At 33.9% G+C, this 17,576-nt stretch overlaps 3 protein-coding genes across 4 annotated transcripts in view; all 3 read right to left on the bottom strand.

Moving 5' to 3' along the window:
* Positions 1-14,398, bottom strand: part of LOC118060636 (putative disease resistance protein RGA3) — a 29,152-nt gene extending 14,754 nt beyond the window's left edge. The window contains exon 1 of the mRNA XM_073403713.1: positions 14,244-14,398. Coding sequence (XP_073259814.1) covers positions 14,244-14,303 — 60 coding nt within the window. The 5' untranslated portion in view covers positions 14,304-14,398. The remainder of the gene's footprint in view (positions 1-14,243) is intronic.
* Positions 2,126-6,120, bottom strand: LOC118060640 (putative disease resistance protein RGA1). The gene is made up of 2 exons (XM_035073890.2): positions 5,842-6,120; positions 2,126-5,068 (listed from the first exon to the last, which is right to left on the bottom strand). Exons 1-2 carry the CDS (start codon positions 5,899-5,901, stop codon positions 2,282-2,284), a joined length of 2,847 nt encoding a protein of 948 aa, XP_034929781.1. The 5' UTR covers positions 5,902-6,120; the 3' UTR covers positions 2,126-2,281.
* On the bottom strand, positions 8,143-12,247 carry LOC118060639 (putative disease resistance protein RGA1). 2 transcript variants are annotated; one of them, XM_035073885.2, is made up of 2 exons: positions 12,092-12,247; positions 8,143-11,103 (listed from the first exon to the last, which is right to left on the bottom strand). In XM_035073885.2, the coding sequence occupies exons 1-2, from the start codon at positions 12,149-12,151 to the stop codon at positions 8,299-8,301; spliced, it is 2,865 nt and encodes a 954-aa protein (XP_034929776.1). In that variant the 5' UTR covers positions 12,152-12,247; the 3' UTR covers positions 8,143-8,298. The 2 variants fall into 2 exon arrangements, with proteins under 2 accessions (XP_034929776.1, XP_034929780.1); XM_035073889.2 differs by having other exon boundaries at positions 8,143-11,160; positions 12,092-12,217.
* Positions 14,399-17,576: the final 3,178 nt, after the last annotated feature.

The raw sequence follows: 17,576 nt of genomic DNA, 5'->3' as shown, positions 1-17,576 counted from the left end.
ATGATAAAAAAATTACATTATAATTGTTCTTTTCGGGTTTTTTATATTTTGAAACCGTTTTATAATGACTTCATTATCAATCTCATTAAAGATATTTTTCTAAATTTATACAACTAAATTGTCATTTATCCACTTATCTCCCATCTTATTTTGCAATCTACTCTTGAAAACATTCATGATAGAAAAAACTATTTTCACTATAGCAGTTACAACTAGTAAAAAATAATGACAAATTAATAAGCATATATACCAATAAAAATATCAGATTCTTCTTTGTTTTTACCATTTAATTTCTCCTCAAGACTAGCGGCAATAAAAAGTTCTCTCTGACTAGAAAGTTTCAAATGGTAGAAGGTAAACTCTTTAATATTACAGAGGAGCTAATGAATCAAAGAATCGAACATAGAAAGTTTTGATGGTATAAACACAAACCACGGAAGCAGCAATAAAAAGTGCTCTCTGGCTCTATGGTTTCCTTCTTTATATGCGTTGATTAGTTTTTTTTTTTGCCATAGAATAAAATCATTAGATGTCCCTTTACTTCTTTATCTGTTAAACATGAATAAAAGAAAAATTTGAGACAACCAGCTTATAATTCAAACACCAAAAGTGTTTTTTAATAGATTCAAAGATTAAAAAATTTTACTTTGAACTTTGCAAGGAGAGAATGTAGATAGTCACAGTAGAACACATTAATATATTGTCTCTTGATTTTTTATCTTTTACAAAATATAACTTAAGTTATTATATTAATATTTTAACGTAAAAATTATTATTTTTTTTTTAAAGAAGGGGGCAGCTGGCCCCTTATGCCCCAGTGGCTCCGCCCCTGGCAGCCACCACCAATTCCAGCAGCTCCAGCTTTTTTCTCCATTTCCTCATGTCCAAATTTCAAGCTCAGCATGACATTTTGAGTTTATTTTTCATGAATTATGTTTGTATTTTGACAAATCCAACAATTATGATTTGATTTAGTTGTTTCTGGTTATGGGACACAATGTGGTTTTTTTTATTAAAAACAAAAAACAGAGAGAATGCAAGAAAGAAAGTCACAGCTACATTTGATAGAATAAATGCAAGTAGGAAATAAAATCCAACTCAAGAATAGTTACAAATGAGTTCAATCCATTTACAGAAAAAGGGTATATAAAATATATTGGTCTGAAGAATCCTCTGTCTGGAAGTTCTTTGAATGGGGCTGTGATGGCATTTAGAAAGCAGAGGAACTAGGGGGCTTGTAGCAGAAATCATATTTATTGTTGAAGATTTTTTTGTGTTCGGTTTAGATAACTTTATTTGGATTTAATCCACAATGGGTATCATCTCTTATAGATGAATGGTTAAGCTTCCAAGTCTACCATTCTCTCATGTATTTGGATTTAATCCACTGAAACTGAGGTTTAAGAATTTCTTGTTGTGAATTGCAGAAAACAGTTGATTGATCTTCACTAGGATGGCAATTGGAAATGAATGGAGGAAGCATCAAGATCAGTGGCTTGTTTGAAGGCAGATAGACCCTTTGATCGTGAGATGATGCCTTTAGATGAGAAAGGATGTGAGAAAGGTATATCACAGCTGCATTTGATAGAATAAATGGTAAGTAGTTTGTTTTTTAATTAAGTATTTCAATATGGCAAAGATAGGGTGTAATTTACCATACTTTAGTCTTATTCCATTCAATATAATTATGGATACTATAGAGCATATACGTACTTTGATCTTAATTAGTCCTTGGCTTAAAACGAATTTGGTGCAGATACAGATTCTAAAGACGTCTAACTCCAACAAGCCCTAAAAGGACATCATTGGATAAATACCAAGGAGCTTGTGCATGAGCATTGTTTTGTTCACTCTGTGGCAGAGGCCTCTCCACAACTTCTCAGCAGGAAAGCTAAAAATTATGTGGGGCTCCATGCAAATTGATGCACATGCTTATTATTTCTTGCCACCTGAATGTTTTCTTTTACGTTCATTTTTTTTTTATTTAAGTTGCAACGCAGTGCGGTTCTATAAACTAACTAGTTTATAGCAATTGCAAATGAATGGACCCTTTGATCGTTAGATTATGCCTTTAGATGAGGCTCGACATTATAGAGGCATAAAAGAGAGAGAGAGAGAGAGAGGATGAGAGAGAGATACATCACAGCTGCTTTTGATAGAGTAAATGGTAAGTAGGAAATACAATCCAATTACAGTAAACAGGTCACATAGAGTAAATGGTAAGGCTTACATATTATTTACACTCAACCTTAGCAAACACCAAAGCAAATAATTAATACACTCAAAGCGAAAAAATAATGTGAGAAATCTTTTGCCAAACTTCACCCATCTTCTCCTCCCCGTAACGATTCGTTAGAATGGGGCACCTTCTTATGATTAATTCCTGTAGAGGCGCTGCCAAAACATAGTCTGGTAGTGCTCTCAACAACGGGCAATTAACAATCATCAACTCTCGAAGTTGTGGCATAATAGATATTATTGGAGTTGTGTTGGCATCTTCTTCTCCCACTCTCCTTTCATGTCCTTCCCACTCTTCTACTTCTTTGAGATCCATAATCAAAAGTTTTTTTAATTTGGGGAAAGCAGTGACCCTTGCAATTTCTCCTTCCTTAATACTGGCATTCTCAGCTTTTTCTATACCTAAAAATCCAGCATCCAACCTTCTCACCTTCATCGACCTCAATACCATTCTTTCAAGGTTGGGCAATCTTCCCAACGGAGGCAAGACCTCCACGTTTGTACAAAGACCGAGTGTAAGCACCTGTAATCTGGTTAATGTCATCATCCAATTTGGCAAATCCAACCCTCCGTACCTGGTTATGGTTAGATTTTCCAAGTATGACGGAGGCTGTAAAACTTCAATTAAAATGTTGTTCTCCCGGTTTAAGTTGAAATCCAATTGCAAACAAAGCAGGCGATTCTTATTCTTGAGTTGTGCTTCTGCAGCGTCACTCGCATATTCTTCACCTCCTCGTAGATTCCATATAACAAGACTCCCGATGCGATTTAAGTTTTTTAATTCTCTTAGATTAGCTGCTTTACTTTCATTCGCACCACCACCACAAACAGTAAACCCATCCAATGTTCGCAGACCTGTTATCCTCTCTATTCCCTTTGGTATGAAGGCCACACCTGAACCAGAAATCCGGAGATGCCTCAATTTGATAAGTTTTCCAATCGCAAAAGGCAAATCCTTGAGAGAATCACACCAAGCAACGTCTAGGGATTGCAGATTGCATAAATCACAAATGGTTTCTGGCAGGGACTCCAACTCTCTACAGGCTACCAAATTGAGGTGTCTCAAATGTATCAATTTCCCTACCTCGTTTGGTATTTCTTTGATTGGAGACATTGACAAATTCAATGATCTGATGCATCTCAACTGCTTGAATACATCAGGTAGTGCAGCTCCAAGCCAAGCGTCTCTAGTGTCGATCAAGAGGCTGCGAAGACCTTTTGCTTTGTGAATGGACACGGGAAAAGAGGTCTCGTTGGGCAGCATCATGCTTAAATGACGAACCCTTTCAATTGAAGTCTCCATTGTTGCTTCTCCAAGTTTACTGGCATCCACTGTTAGACATTCATTTTTTGTCATATATTGGGCAAAATCATGCACTATATCATGCATCTTGAATCTAATATCTTCTTGACCATACGTCTTAAAATCTTGGAAGAAAGAGCGCGCTGCTAAGACTTGAAAGTACTGCTCTCCAATAGCCTCCATATCTCCACCTGAAGTCTCCTTGAGGTAACCTTGAGCTATCCACATCTTCACCAATTCATATTTGCGCATCTCGTAGTCTTTTGGAAACATGGCACAATACAAGAAACATCGTCTTACCACAGAAGGTAAATCGTAGTAACTCAAAAGCAAAGATAGAAATATTCCTCTTTCAACCTGATCTCTATCAACCTCATCTAGCCCCCACAGTTCGCTAGATAAAACACGTTCCCACTCTTCTCTTGTTCTTTTAAACTGCATTAGACCTCCTAATACCTTGGCAGCTAGCGGCAAGCCCTTGCACTTGTTAGCAATTTTATCACCGATATCTGTCAATCTTTCACGCTCATCTTTGCTTCTTTCCTGGAATGCCACATGATTGAATATTGACATGCATATCTCATCAGACAATTTCTCAACATTGATCTGGTGGTCAGTTCCCATAATCGTTGCCACAGTGCCCTTACGAGTGGTCACTAGAATTCTGCTTCCTCGTGCACAGCCTGTGAAAGATGGTTTCAGTTGTTCCCATTGCCTATGATTGTCTGTCCATACATCATCAAGGACAAGAAGCAACCTCTTTCCCTTAATGGATTCAGAAACCATTTGCAAAAGGGATTGCAATTCAATCAAATTCGGTGCACTCCCTTCAAGCTGCTCAAGGATAGCTTTTGCTATTCTAACCTCATCAAATGGTTCTGAAACACACACCCATATCTTTTTCTCAAAATGAGCCGTTACCTCAGCATCCTTAAAAGCTAGTTGGGCGAGAGTTGTTTTCCCAATTCCGCCCAGCCCTACTAGAGTGATGACATCAACGTCCCGTGCTTCCTGACTACTTTCACCCACCAACTTGCTTACAATAGTTTTCTTTTCAACATCTCGACCAATCACGCTTGATTCATCAACAAAGGAGGTACTTGTTAGTCGTTGTAGTTCATCAGTGGCTCTGTACAGATCAAAGCCATACATAACTCTCTCTTTGGCAATGTCATCCACTTTTTCACATACTTCTTTGATCTTAAAGGCAATGTCGCGACGTCGAACCACTTGATTGAGACAAAAGCGAGGAGATCTCAGGAAGGAACATCGTATCTTCTGTAGGCTGCGAGTATTTTCTTCAGCTTCCTCCATTTTCCATCTAAGAATTGCAGTGCTCCATTCATCTAGCACGTCATCCATATCATAACATGCATCTTTGAGCTTGTCTACCCAATCTCTTACAGCCTTATCCTTCACTTGTTTTCTATCTGCATCTTCAAGGACAGATTGGATAGCAAGGAGATTGCTTTTCAGCTTGTCACATTGTTTCTTCACACCCACTACTAGGTTCACCTCTTCTTGTACCTATTAGTGTACAAAGGAAAAGAAACGCTAAGCATGGGAAACATTTCTGTGATTTCAAGACAATTTCACACCCCCTACTAGGTTTACCTCTTCCAGTACCTATTATTGTAGAACAGACAAGGAAGTTCAAGCATAGGAAACATTTCTATTTTGTATTAATATATTTTATTGCGAAATGGATTTACTATATTAATAATTTATATATAATTAATATAGGCATGGAAAGAGTTCAATATTCTCACGAGAGAAGTAATATTTCTCCTTTGAACCGACATAAAATCTGGTTTTCATTTTACATTAAACTATAGATATATGGATGTATAAAGGCAAGTGAATAAAAGGATCTGCATGTATATATTTGTGAAGTCAATTTAGAAATAAAGGCATGATAATAAGATTGTGTGATAACTATATAGTTTTAATTCACACCAAATACTCACTCGCTAATCCTTTGAACTTTTTATTGATTATTTTACCTTTAATAGTTCAGTTTAAAGAGAATTGGCAGCTCTTGTTTTGTCTTTTTTGGTTTTCTTATACTTGGAATGATATATTTTCTTTAGGTTATTTTTAGAAATATGAAAAATAATAAAACTAGAAAAAGAAGAGTCTTTAATAAAATCGAAATATATACTTGAGGATTTAAAATATTATTTTTATTTTTTCAAGTTAAAAGTATTCTTTTTATGAGAGGAAGAAAAAAGGCTTGAACTTTATATATATTTCTTATCTGTGCTAGGTAAATCAGGTTATTGCAGATGGCAGAAAAATACCTGTTGAGCAACGATCGTGGTTAACTGCTCCAAGATCGGAGATAGAAGTGCCTCAGCCATCGTCTGTTTAGTTCTGATTGGAGAGAGAGAGAGAGAGAAGCAGTGATGATAGGAAGACAGAGAGAAGGAGAGGGTGAAGGGAAGGAGGCGGCTGATTGTGAATGGAAGATAGTTTATATACTTGGGGTTTCTCGTTGCAGGTGGAGTTCTTGCAACTTGTAGTTTTTTTTACTAGTGAAGCTTTGTATTTTAGTGTCTCCACATTTTTTTATTAGTTTTTGTAGGCCTGTGGTAAAGGGAGATCAGCACAGCTTGTAATTTTAGCTGGCAGTAAACCTGAAGTAATGAGAAAATAATTTGATTTAGTTGTTTCTGGTTATGGGACACAAAGTGGTTTTTTTATTAAAAAAAAAAAAACAGAAAGAATGCAAGAAAGAAAGTCACAGCTGCATTTGATAGAATAAATGTAAATAGGAAATAAAATCCAATTCAAGAATAGATTACAAATGATTTTAATCCATTTACAGAAAAAGGGTATATAAAAATAAAATGGTTTTAAAACAACATTGAATCAAAGCCACCATGTATACAAGGCTTACAAGTTATTTAACATAGTCGCAAACTCAATAACACCAAAGCATGCATATAATATTGGGTGTCAGATTCTGTATTTTCTAAACCTGAAACAACAAGCAATTAAATTCCATCAACAACCAGCTCAAGTTATATACCATCAACGACAAAGTTTTTAAGCCTTGCTTCACGTTCAACATCCCGGGTAAAGAATTAAGTGGGTTAATTCAGATTAATCTAATTTTTTTTATAAAAAAAAAATTAAAATGACATCATTTTAATTAATATTAATTTTTCCAAAGAAAACAACAACAATATTTAAATAAGTTTTACTCGAGTCTACCAAGATGTTTTAACCAGGTCAAATCATATTAATTCTTTTCTTTATTATATTTTTTGAAGTTCTTACCTTAATTACCAAAATATACATGCTTAATTTTGAGATATATTAAATTTGATTTTATAAACAGTACCTTGACATTATTTTAACTGAAATTGATTTTTTTCAACAAAAAAAAAAACCAACAATATTTAAATAAGGTTTATTGGAGTCTACCAAGATGTTTTAACCGTCAAGCCATATTAATTCATTTTTTTATTAAATTTTTTGAAGTTCTTACCTTAATTACCAGAAAAAAATCCACTTAATTTGGAGATATATTAAATTTGGTCCTATAAACAGTACCTTTTATTTAGTTGATCCATTGAATATTTGGTGCCGTTCAATTCAATTTAATCAAACTTTTATTTGGTTGAGAGAATTTGGCAATAAGAATCTTGTAATTTTGATGATGGCTCTTGAAGTGGAAACCATGTTTATATCGCAGACATATTCTTGGACACCACTCATAGGTGAACAATTAGCCACTCTCAAAAACCAAATAATAATATTTTTTGAAATTAATACTATTAATTAGACTAAAAAATAATATTAATAAAACAAATAATAATATTTTTAATACTAATACTATTAATTATACTAAAAAATATATATTAAGAAAAAATATAATAATACTTTTAATATTAATTATACTAAAAAAAATAATATTAACAAAACAAATAATAATATTTTTAATACTAATACTCTTAATACTAATACTTGTAATTATACTAAAAATATAGGCAATCCAAGCACTAAATGGCACTTGGACTGCACTCAAGAGAAAGCATATTATTTTAAAATATTATTTGTCCACTAATTGCTATTGAATTTAAAATAAATACAATTTTAAAACTAATATAAAGTTACCAAGAGTAAATTAGATAGCTTAGATAGCTGCTTCCATAAAATCTCATTGAATTTGACCAATGATTTTTAGAATAAAGTGAAATAAAAAGTTATTTCAAAACATAACCAATATAGTTTTTAGTTATTTGTCTAGAAACTTTAGTATATCCCATAAAAATCATTAGTTTTGAATGAAATAAAATCATTTCTAAAATCAAATTTAATTAAACCAGTAAAAGAGAAACGCAAAGACCAGAAAAAAAAAAAAAAAAAAAAAAAAAAAAAAAAGACAAAAACCTTGCGGTTATGGGATAATACCCTAAATATCCGTAAATAACTAGAAAACAATTAATAAAAAATAATAAAACTAAAATCCAAAATTATCAAGGAGGAAATCTAAAATATGGTCTGAAATTTCAAAGGGAGTTTTTTTAGAGTGGCATTTGGAGAATTTAAGTAAGGAATAAGGTTCACGTGAGCGAGATAATATGACAGCTGCATTTGATAGAGTAAATGGTAAGTAGGAAATAAAATCGAATTACAGTAAAGTTTGAATGAAACCCTCTTTCATATTATTTTACACTCAACCTTAGCAAACACCAAAGCAAATAATTAAAACACTTAGAGCAGGTTCTAAAGAGTTCTGTCTTTCTCACCTATGTATCATCAACATCAATCTTTGGGATGTGAGAAATCTTTTGCCAATCTTCACCCATCTCCACCTCCTTCCCGTAACGTTTCCTTAGATTGGGGCAACCACTTATGCGTAATGACGGTAGAGGCGCTGCCAAAACATGGTCCGGTAGTGATCTCAACAATGGGCAATTACGAATTCCCAAATATTGAAGTTGTGGCATAATGGATATTATTGAAGTTGTGTTGGCATCTTCTTCTCCCACTCTCCTTTCAATTCCATCCCACTCTTCTACTTCTTCGAGATTCAAAATCCAAAGCGTTTTTAATTTGGGGAAAGCAGTGACCCTTGCAATTTCTCCTTCAATAATACTGGCATTCTCATCTTTTTCTATACCTAAAAATCCAGCATCCAGCCTTCTCACCTTCAACCCCGTCAATACCAGGCGTTCAAGGTTGGGCAATCTTCCCAAGGGAGGGAAGACCACCAGCTCTGTACAATAACCGAGTGTAAGCACCTGTAATCTAGTTAATGTCATCATCCAATTTGGCAAATGCAACCCTCCGTACCCATTTATGGTTAGATTTTCCAAGTCTGACGGAGGCCGTAAAGCTTCAATTAAAGAGCCTTCATTCGCTTGCAACTCTGTTTTCTCTCTGTCAAAACGCAATCCCAAACGAAGCAGGCACTTCTTATTCTTGAGTTGTGCTTCTGCAGCGTCACTCGCATCTTCTTTACCTCCTCCTAGATTCCGTATCTCAAGACTCCCTCCAATGTGATTTAAGTTTTTTAATTCTCTTAGATTAGCTGCTTTACTTTCATTCTCACCACTACAACACACAGTAAACACATCTAATGTTCGAAGACATGTTATCCTCTCTATTCCCTTTGGTATGAAGGCCACTCCTGAACCATAAATCCGGATATGCCTCAATTTTATAAGTTTTCCAATCGCCTTGGGCAATTCCTTAAGAGACCGACACCAAGCAACGTCTAGGGATTGCAGATTGCATAAATCACACATGGTTTCTGGCAGGGATTCCAACTGAAAACAAGATGCCAGATTGAGGTGTCTCAAATGTATCAATTTCCCTACCTGATTTGGTATTTCTTTGATAGAAGACTCTGACAAATTCAATGACCTGATGCATGTCAACTGCTTGAATAAATCAGGGAGTGCAGCTCCAAGCGAAGGGTCTCTAGTGTGGATCAAGAGGCTGCGAAGACCTTTTGCTTTGTGAATGGACTTAGGAAAAAAGGTCTCCTCTGACAGCATCATGCTTAAATGACGAACCCTTTCAATTGAAGTCTTCACTGTTGCTCCTCCAAGGGCATTGACATCCACTGTCAGACATTCATTTTCTGTCATATATTGGGCAAAATCATGCACAATATCATGCATCTTGAATCTAACATGTTCTCCACCATACGTCTTAAAATCTTGGAAGAAAGAGCGCGCTGCCAAGACTTGAAAGTACTGCTCTCCTACAAGCTCCATATTTCCACCTGAAGTCTCCTTCAGGTAACCTTGAGCCATCCACATCTTCACCAATTCATCTTTGTGCATCTCGTAGTCTTTTGGAAACATGGCACAATACAAGAAACATCGTCTTACCACAGAAGGTAAATCGTAGTAACTCAAAAGCAAAGGTGGAAATAGTCCCCTTTCAACATGTTCTAGTTCCCACAGTTTGCTAGATAAAACATGTTCCCACTCTTCTCTTGTTCTTTTAGACTGCATCAGACCTCCTAATACCTTGGCAGCTAGAGGCAAGCCCTTGCACTTGCTTGCAATTTTGTCGCCGATTTCTGTCAATCTTTCGCACTCATCTTTGCTTCTTTTATGGAATGCCACCTGATTGAATATTGACCTGCATACCTCATCAGACAATTTCTCAATGTTGATCACGTGGTCGGTTCCCATCATGGTTACCACAGAATGTTTACGAGTGGTCACTAGAATTCTGCTTCCTGTTGCACGGCCTTTGAGAGATAGTTTCAGTGGTTCCCATTGTCTATGATTTTCTGTCCAGACATCATCTAGGACAAGAAGGAACCTCTTTCCCTTAATGGATTCAGAAACCCTTTGCAAAAGGGATTGCAATTCAACCACATCGGGTGCCCTCCCTTCAAGCTCCTCAAGGAGAGCTTTGGCTATCCTAACCTCATCAAATGGATCTGAAACACACACCCATATCTTTTTCTCAAAATGAGTCATAACCTCAGCATCATTAAAAGCTAGTTGGGCGAGAGTTGTTTTTCCAATCCCGCCCAACCCTACTAGAGAGATGACATCAACATCCCGTGCTTCCTGTCTACTTTCACCCACCAACTTGCTTATAACAGTTGTCTGTTCAACATCTCGACCAATCACGCTTGATTCATCAACAAAGGAGGTACTTGTTAGTCGTTGTAGTTCATCGGTGGCTCTGTACGGATCAAAGCCATACGTAGCTCTCTCTTTGGCAATGTCATCCACTTTTTCACATACTTCTTTGATCTTACGGGCAATGTCGCGACGTCGAACCACTTGATTGAGACAAGAGCAAGGAGATTTCAGGAAGGAACATCGCATCTTCTGTCGGCTGCGAGTATTTTCTTCAGCTTCCTCCATTTTCCATCTAAGAATTGCAGTGCTCCATTCATCTAGCACGTCATCCATATTATAACATACATCTTTGAGCTTTTCTAGCCAACCCTTTACAGCCTCATCCTTCACTTGTTTTCTATCTGCATCTTCAAGGACAGATTGGATAGCAACGAGATTGCTTTTCAGCCTGTCGACTTGTTTCTTCGCACCCACTACCAGGTTCACCTCTTCTTGTACCTATTAGTGTACAAAAGATAAGGAAGTTCAGGCAGAGGAAACATTTCTATGATTCCACTGCAAATGTTTTTTTGGAATAAGTGGATATATTGAAAAGAGGTAGTCAAAAATAAAATACATAAAAATAAATCATAAAAATAAAAAGCAAATACAAATAAAAAAAAATCAATATATATATAATAAAAAAAGAACATCAAGATTGAAGAAGCTGATACATCATACTTTAAGTTTTAATTTGATATTAAATCAATTTATAATATCTTCAAATTTCATAATTAAAATAATATTAGTAGTCATGAAGAACTTATTTATAAACTTGAATCAATTTAAAAAATAATAAATAATTAAGGAGAAACTGTCTTTTGCAAATTTTTAATTTTAATTTTTTGTTATCAATAGATTAAATAATTTTTATCAATCTTTTTTTCGCAGTAGCTGACACGTACTGTGAAATGGATTGGCTATATTAATAATTTATATAAAAAATATATATTAAAATCCTATATATTAAAGATAATAATATTTCTTTTTATCATCATGATGATGATATCTTCCTGCACTCTGCTACTATACAAGAAGGAAGAAACCTATATATAACATAAGCTTGCTGGATCAAAGAAATATAGAGAATAAAAGGATCTGTATTTGTTGGTATTTGTAAAGTCTATAGCTTTAAAGTGAAAAATATTCCTCCTTCATAACACTCACTAATTATTTTAACATTTGATTGATTATTTTACAGTTTAGTGAGAGGATCGACAACTCCTCCTTTTTCCTTCTAAAGATATTTGTTTTAGATTATTTCCGGAAATATGAAAAACAATAAAACAATAAAAAGAAATTTCTTTAATAAAATCCAAATCTAGATCTGAGGATTTGATATTTTATTTTATTTTTCTTATAAAGGAAGAAAAAAAGACTTCATTTTTATATTTCTTATTCATGTTAGGGTTAATCAGATCATTGCAAATTGTCTGAAAGTAATTACCTCTTGAGCAACAATCCTCATTAACTGCTCCAAAATTGGCGATAAAAGTGCCTCTGCCATCTGTCTGTTTAATTTAATTTAATTTAATTTAATGGTTTTACAAAAAAAGAGAGACAAAGGAGAAAGAGAGAGAAGAGTGTGAGGGGAAAGGAGGCTGCTGGTTTCGTTAGCTTATATGTACTTAGGGTTTGGTGATGAGGTTGAATTTTGTTTCCGTCCCTGTACTGTTTCTAACATTTCAATTCAGTCCCTATACTATTGTAACTTTTCAGTCTAGTCTCGGTCAGGGGTTACTTACTGCGGATGGCTTTCCCTGGTTGTATGTTTCTACTGAGAATGACATGCCATTTTGAGTTCCAAAGGTGAAACACTCGTAGTTTTCATTTCTACCGAGTTCTAGGCTAAGGATTGTTATTTGCAGAAAGTTATTTCTTCTTCGATATATAGCAATTATTTTGGATTGATACTGACCTTAGGTTAAGAATGCTGAAGTTTCTACTGAAATTCCTGCTTCTCTTCTGCTTCTCTATTTCTTCTCTTCATTTTATGTTATTCCACTAATCTTCCAAACTGGATCATGGTAATATGTATCTGTCCATCCAAACTAATTGCAAAGAAGCAGAGTCCAACATGATTAAAACGAAAGCTAGAAAAGGACAAGAAGGAACCTCTTTCCAGTAATGGATTCAGAAACCCCTTGCAAAAGGGATTGCAATTCAACCAAATTGGTTGCCCTCCGTTCAAGCTGCTCAAGGATAGCTTTGGCTATTCTAACCTCATCAAATGGTTCTGAAACACACACCCATATCTTTTTCTCAAAATGAGCCGTTACCTCAGCATCATTATAAGCTAGTTGGGTGAGAGTTGTCTTTCCAATCCCGCCCAGCCCTACTAGAGAGATGACATCCACGTCCCGTGCTTCTTGACTACTTTCAGCCAGCAACTTGCTTACAACATTTTTCTTTTCACCATCTCGACCAATCACGCTTGATTCATCAACAAAGGAGGTAGTTGTTAGTCGCTGGAGTTCATCAGTGGCTTTGTACAGATCAAAGCCATACATATCTCTGGCTTTGGCAATGTCATCCACTTTTTCACATACTTCTTTGATCTTACGGGCAATGTCGCGACGTCGAGCCACTTGATTGAGACAAAAGCAAGGAGATTTCAGGAAGGAACATCGCATCTTCTGTAGGCTGCGAGTATTTTCTTCAGCTTCCTCCATTTTCCATCTAAGAATTGCAGTGCTCCATTCATCTAGCACGTCATCCATATCATAACATACATCTTTGAGCTTGTCTACCCAATCCCTTACAGCCTTATCCTTCACTTGTTTTCTATCTGCATCTTCAAGCACAGATTGGATAGAAAGGAGATTGCTTTTCAGCTTGTCGACTTGTTTCTTCACATCCCCTACTAGGCTCACCTCTTCTCGTACCTATTAGTGTGGAATAGATAAGGAAGTTCAAGCAGAGGAAACATTTCCATGATTTCACTACAAGTTTTTAACTTTAATTTTTGGTAATTAATAGATTGGATAATTTTTATTAATCTTTTTTTCGCAGTAGTTGACACGTACTGTGAAATGGATTGGCTATATTAATAATTTATATATAAAATATTTATTAAAAACCAATATATTAAAAATAATAATATTTCTTTTTATCATCATCATGATGATATCTCTGTCTGCACTCTGCTACTATACAAGAAGGAAGAAAATGAATCTTAAATTGTTCGACGTCAAACCTATATATAACACACGCTTGTAAATATAGAGAATAAAAGGATCTGTATTTGTTGGTATTCGTAAAATCTATTTGGAAATAAATATTTGTTGGTATTATAATAAGATTATGGAACTTATTATTTTAACATCTGATTGATTATTTTACCCTTAGTAGTTCAGTTTAATGAGAGGATCGACAACTCCATTTTCCTTCTAAGAATATTTGTTTTAGATTATTTCCAGAAATATGAAAAATAATAAAACAATAAAAAGAAATTTCTTTAATAAAATCCAAATCTAGATCTGAGGATTTGATATTTTATTTTATTTTTCTAATAAAGGAACAAAAAGAGACTTCATTTTTATATTTCTTATTCATGTAAGGGTTAATTAGATCATTGCAAAATGTATAGAAGTAATTACCTGTTGAGCAACGACCGCGCTTAACTGCTCCAAAATTGGCGATAAAAGTGCCTCTGCCATTTGCCTGTTTAATTTAATTTAATTTAATTATTTTTAAAAAAGAGACAATGATGATAGGATGAACTGAGAAAGAGAGAGAAGAGAGTGTGAGTGGAAGGAGGCTGCTGGTTTAGTTAGTTTATGTACTTAGGGTTTGGTGATGAGGGTTGAGTTTTGTTCAGTCCCTGTACGGTTCTAACACTTCAATTCAGTCCCTATATTATTGTAGCTTTTCAGTCTCGTCCTGGTTGTATTTTTCTACTGAGAATGACATGCCATTTTGAGTTCCAAAGGTGAAACACTCGTCGTTTTCATTTCTACTGAGTTCTAGGCTAAGGATTATTATTTGTGGAAAGTAATTTCTTCTTCGATATATAGCAATTATTTTGGATTGATACTGACCTTAGGTTAAGAATGCTGAAGTTTCTACTGAAATTCCTGCTTCTCTTCTGCTTCTCTATTTCTTCTCTTCATTTTATGTTATTCCACTAATCTTCCAAACTGGATCATGGTAATATGTATCTGTCCATCCAAACTAATTGCAAAGAAGCAGAGTCCAACATGATTAAAACGAAAGCTAGAAAAACACTGAAGACAAGCAAAACAGAGACAGCAAGAGTACATTGTGTAGCATAAGCTTAATATGCATTAAGTCTTTAGTCTTTAGTTCTGTGGGTTGTGAAAGTTGAGGGAAGTTCTTGTATAAAAGATCAGCAGGTCTATTAAGGGAGGAAGAGGGGTATGTGACTTGGTGAGATTCTTCATCATTGTCTACTTCTTTATGATGACTAAATTTCTCCTTGTATTGTTTCTTACTCTTTATTCCTTTGCTATATTAGATAAATGTTTTAGGCTATCAAACCTTATAATGTATTTTGTTCCTTCCCCAATAATGTAATGGCAGAACCTTGGAATCATTCTAATACAATCATGCATAAAATTAAAAAGAGGAAAAAAGACCCATAAAAAACTACGAAGGAGAGAAACCGATACTAAATGTGGGTTGATTTCTCCCCTCGAGTAGCTGTGATTTATTTGACTGCAAAAGTGCCTGTGTATATAAGCTACTAACATGTAACGGTTAATAAAAAAAATAAATTAAAAAATTAAAGATTTCTTACAACAATTAAAAAATAAAAAAACTGTTAAAAAGTTAAAAAGTTACAACTGCTAGAAAAGTTTTTTTAAAAAATGTTTTGAGTGTTTTGTGGTTGATAAAAATTTAATTTTTATAAAAAAACATAACGCTTTACTATACCTTCAAGACTTTTAATTTAGAAAATTATATTGGTTCTAATATAGTCATAAAACACCATAATCTTTAACCCGTGTATGTCTCGTGAAAGATTAAGATACTGTTTGGGAACGCGGTTTGTACCGCGTTCCCAAAAAATTCAAATTTTTTTTTTACTAAAATTTAATATAATTTGTTTATTTTAGATCGTTTTGATGTGCTGAGGTCAAAAATAATCTTTTTAAAATAATAAAACATCATTGGTATGCATTTCAACACGAAAAGTTATTTGAAAGGCAATCACTACCACACTACCAAGCATACTCTAATTGTCAAACTCAAGTATTTTGGATATGATATGATTGTTAAATTCAATAATCTTGTGCTTATTGAAATCATAAAACAAATATTAAAATTTCCTATACAAATATAAGATAAAAGTTTTTTAAAATATTATTCATTATTTACAATAAGAAAAGGAGTTGGGGTGATGATAGTAGTGACAAAAACAAAGGTAATCATGGATTTTTAATATAAAAATATCTAAGAATGTTTAGAGACTAGGATGAATTTAATTTTTTTTTTTGTTATTTAAAGGGTAAAATATAAGTGTTTGTTAGACTTTTTTAGGGAGAAACTAAATGCCTTCATTGGTTTTTGAAGAGACAAACAAAGTCTGTGTGTGTTTTTTTAAATTTTAATTAATGTCAAAATTGATTGTTCAAGTTATACTATTTTACCCAGTTTTATTGAAATGCTCTGTTAATCTGTCAAAATTTTAAATTTATTGTGCTAATTTAAAAAAAAAAAAAAAAAAAAAAAAACTCATGACTGATGATGACAAAACAGTGTTATGCAGGCTTTCCAGTGTCTCTTCCCCACTTCTGGAGCTGCAAAGTCAGTATCTTCTACAGTTTATCCTTACAAAACCAGAAGCACTCAGATAAGTTGCAGCCAGCAGATTGCAGTGATAATTCTCATAAAGAGTTTGTCCATTAGAGACCATAACCTGCATGATACGCATCACTGGATCCAGCCCTAAAAAAGTCCATTCATCCACTTGAAAAATCTCTCTAAAATTTTGTATGCATTGCCAGAGACACCACCGACACAGCTACAACTCAGATATTTAATCTTCACATTGAATAAGCAATATTTGTATAAATAAAAATGATTTACCTATTTTTTTATTTATTCAACACTAATTATTGCTTCAAATTTAAATTTAATAGAGGTAATAATTATATTAAGACTGTCATAACCTTTAAATTTAAAGGTTGTAGCATTAAATTTTAAAGGGTGTAGTTCAATTGTTCAGATTTTAAGTTTGATTTTTAGAAGTTATCAATTCGAGTCCTACAAATTTTTAGAGGTCATTAGATCTTGTAGAAATGATGTTGCCCATTCAAATAAAATTTAATTTAATTAATGAACTATGTTATTTCTCAAATAAGTGTTATTTCCTAAGAAAAATCCTGGAAAAGTGCTGGGTTTTTTTTTAAAAAAAAAAAAAAAGAAAAGCTTGTTATTGGAATTAATTCCTTTGTAATTTCCATTTCCAAAAGGGAGAAAAGTAGATAATTCTCTCTCCACCAGCCACGGCCATTCACGTCTCCCTCGTAATCACACAGTTCCCATAAAATAAAATGATAGCAATGAACTAGTAAATGATTCATTCACTCGAACCCTTTTTGAAGCAATCCATAGAGACAGCAACAGGGGATCATTAACGTCAAACTTAGAAAAAAACTATAAATGAAATATTTTAATATATTTAAGAATTATTATATATATATATATACACACACTTAACAAATAGTATCTTAAACAATCTTTATTATATATTTAAAGCGTTTAATAAAACAAATTTATAAAATATAATTAACAAATATATCATTTCAACAAAAAAAATTAACAAATATATCTTATAATCTTTAACTAAGTGGAGTTCTTCAACTATTGCGCAACTACCCTTTCCTTAAGTGTCAGCAAGTACGGGGGATGTGGAGGAATCCGGTGGAGAAGAAGAGCAGCGAAAGGCTCATGGTAATAAATTTATG

This window comes from Populus alba, chromosome 12 (assembly GCF_005239225.2).
Source record: "Populus alba chromosome 12, ASM523922v2, whole genome shotgun sequence".
Taxonomy (NCBI): domain Eukaryota; kingdom Viridiplantae; phylum Streptophyta; class Magnoliopsida; order Malpighiales; family Salicaceae; genus Populus; species Populus alba.
Note: the sequence above shows the minus strand (reverse complement) of the source record. Positions and strands in the feature narration are given on the sequence as shown.